General features: G+C 52.4%; 1 protein-coding gene across 1 annotated transcript in view; it reads right to left on the reverse strand.

Moving 5' to 3' along the window:
• The window catches only part of FBXW8 (F-box and WD repeat domain containing 8), a 51,140-nt gene that overhangs the window by 3,685 nt on the left and 45,755 nt on the right, over positions 1-1,700 (reverse strand). The window contains exon 9 of the mRNA XM_057377445.1: positions 1,364-1,537. Within this exon, the coding sequence (XP_057233428.1) occupies positions 1,364-1,537 (174 nt within the window). The remainder of the gene's footprint in view (positions 1-1,363; positions 1,538-1,700) is intronic.

A 1,700-nucleotide genomic window follows, 5' to 3' on the forward strand; every position in this document is an offset into this window, starting at 1 on the left:
GAGGATGGCTCATCTCCACACCCCCAAYGTGTCTCCTGCCACCTCCCTCAGCTCCTGGTCCTGTTTTCCATTCCTGGAATTGTGACTGAAGTGATTCCTCCCGATTCCTCCATACCCTATGGAATCCCCACAGATTCCTCCACAGATTAAGCCGTGTTTTCTCAATGTTTCATCTCCCATCCCCAAGCTCAGCCCTGCCCTCCTCCTGGAGCAGCCCTAACGAGCATGCCAAGGAGACAATCAATGGAATATTGTCCTTAATGCATCAGCCCCATCACAACAGGCTTTATCACTGCCAGGGTCAACACACAAAGTGATACCTGCTATTCATCAATGACAACTGCAGCCTGAACTTCCCTGCCTGTAAATACCTCATCTAGCTCCTCTTTGGAGGAGATGCATTAAAAAAAAAGAAAGAAATCAGGATTTATCTGTTCATTTTAGGGATATCAGTCAGGCTTACAGGGGGCTAAATCCTCGAGTCTTTATCCAGACAAAGCCTGGGAATTGTGCTTTGATCAGGGAATCTTCATTTAGCTGTGCAAAGTGGCAGCTCCAGGATGCTGAGCTCTGCTTGTACTCTCAGTAGTGTGCTCCTCGTGCTCAACTGATATTTCAATATTTAAATGAGTTTAAGTGCTTTGATCCTCACCATTAAGGGGATGTGTGGACAAGGTGAACAGAAATGCAGAGATTGTGTAAGGATACACGGGATTGAGACAGCCAGGACGAATCACTCTCAAAACAGCCTGTCCAGCACTTTAAACACAAGGTTTAACAGCTGAAGAGAGGCTGGGGATGGGGCAGGAAGATGAACTTCATGGAAAATCCAGGGGKAACTTTCCACTGAAACACTCATGAGTGAAACAGCCATGACAGCTACAGGGCTTTCACAGAAACACMCACACTCCAGCTGAGGAGGCAACCTGGTCCCAAAACACATGGAAACCACACTGAACTCCCCAAAAATTATCAGCCTGGAACTCCTCATTCCCACATTCCTCCTGCCAGCCAGCCCTACTAACCCCCACCCCAGTTCCCCCCATTCCCAGTTACCTGGCGTGCATCTCACAGAGTTYGGTGCCCATGCACTGGTCCCACACTCACATCCACCCCARTTTCTCCCAGTTTTGCCCCAGTTCCCCCATTCCCAGTTACCCGGCATGCGTCTCCCAGAGTTTGGTGCCCATGCACTGGTTCCACCCTCACATCCACCCCAGTTTCTCCCAGTTTCTCCCAGTTCCCCCATTCCCAATTACCTGGCACGCATCTCACAGAGCTTGGTGCCCATGTGCTGGTCCCACACTCACATCCACCCCAGTTTCTCCCAGTTTTTCCCAGTTCCCCCATCATTCCCAGTTACCTGGCGTGCATCTCCCAGAGCTTGGTGCCCATGCGCTGGTCCCAGACGCAGAGCAGCCCCTCCTCTCCCCCGCTGACGATTTTCCACTCGTCCATCTGCACGGCCGTCACCCCCAGCTGGTGCGCGTACAGGGAGCACACGGCCTCGCCGCGCCGCACGTCGAACACCCGCACCCTGTGCAAGAGAAAAAAGGGGGATGGAACCTCCAACCTGGGGGTTCTGCCAGCAGCAGGGATTTTGGGGTTATGGAAATCCATCTGGRACAGCAGCAGTGCCAGTGCTGCTCCGGGTCTGCAAAAGCAGCAGGGTCCGTCCTCCTCACCATGGAATTTTCACC

The sequence above is a fragment of the Malurus melanocephalus genome, unplaced genomic scaffold (assembly GCF_030028575.1).
Source record: "Malurus melanocephalus ecotype Western Australia unplaced genomic scaffold, MMel_1.1 scaffold_316, whole genome shotgun sequence".
Lineage (NCBI taxonomy): Eukaryota > Metazoa > Chordata > Aves > Passeriformes > Maluridae > Malurus > Malurus melanocephalus.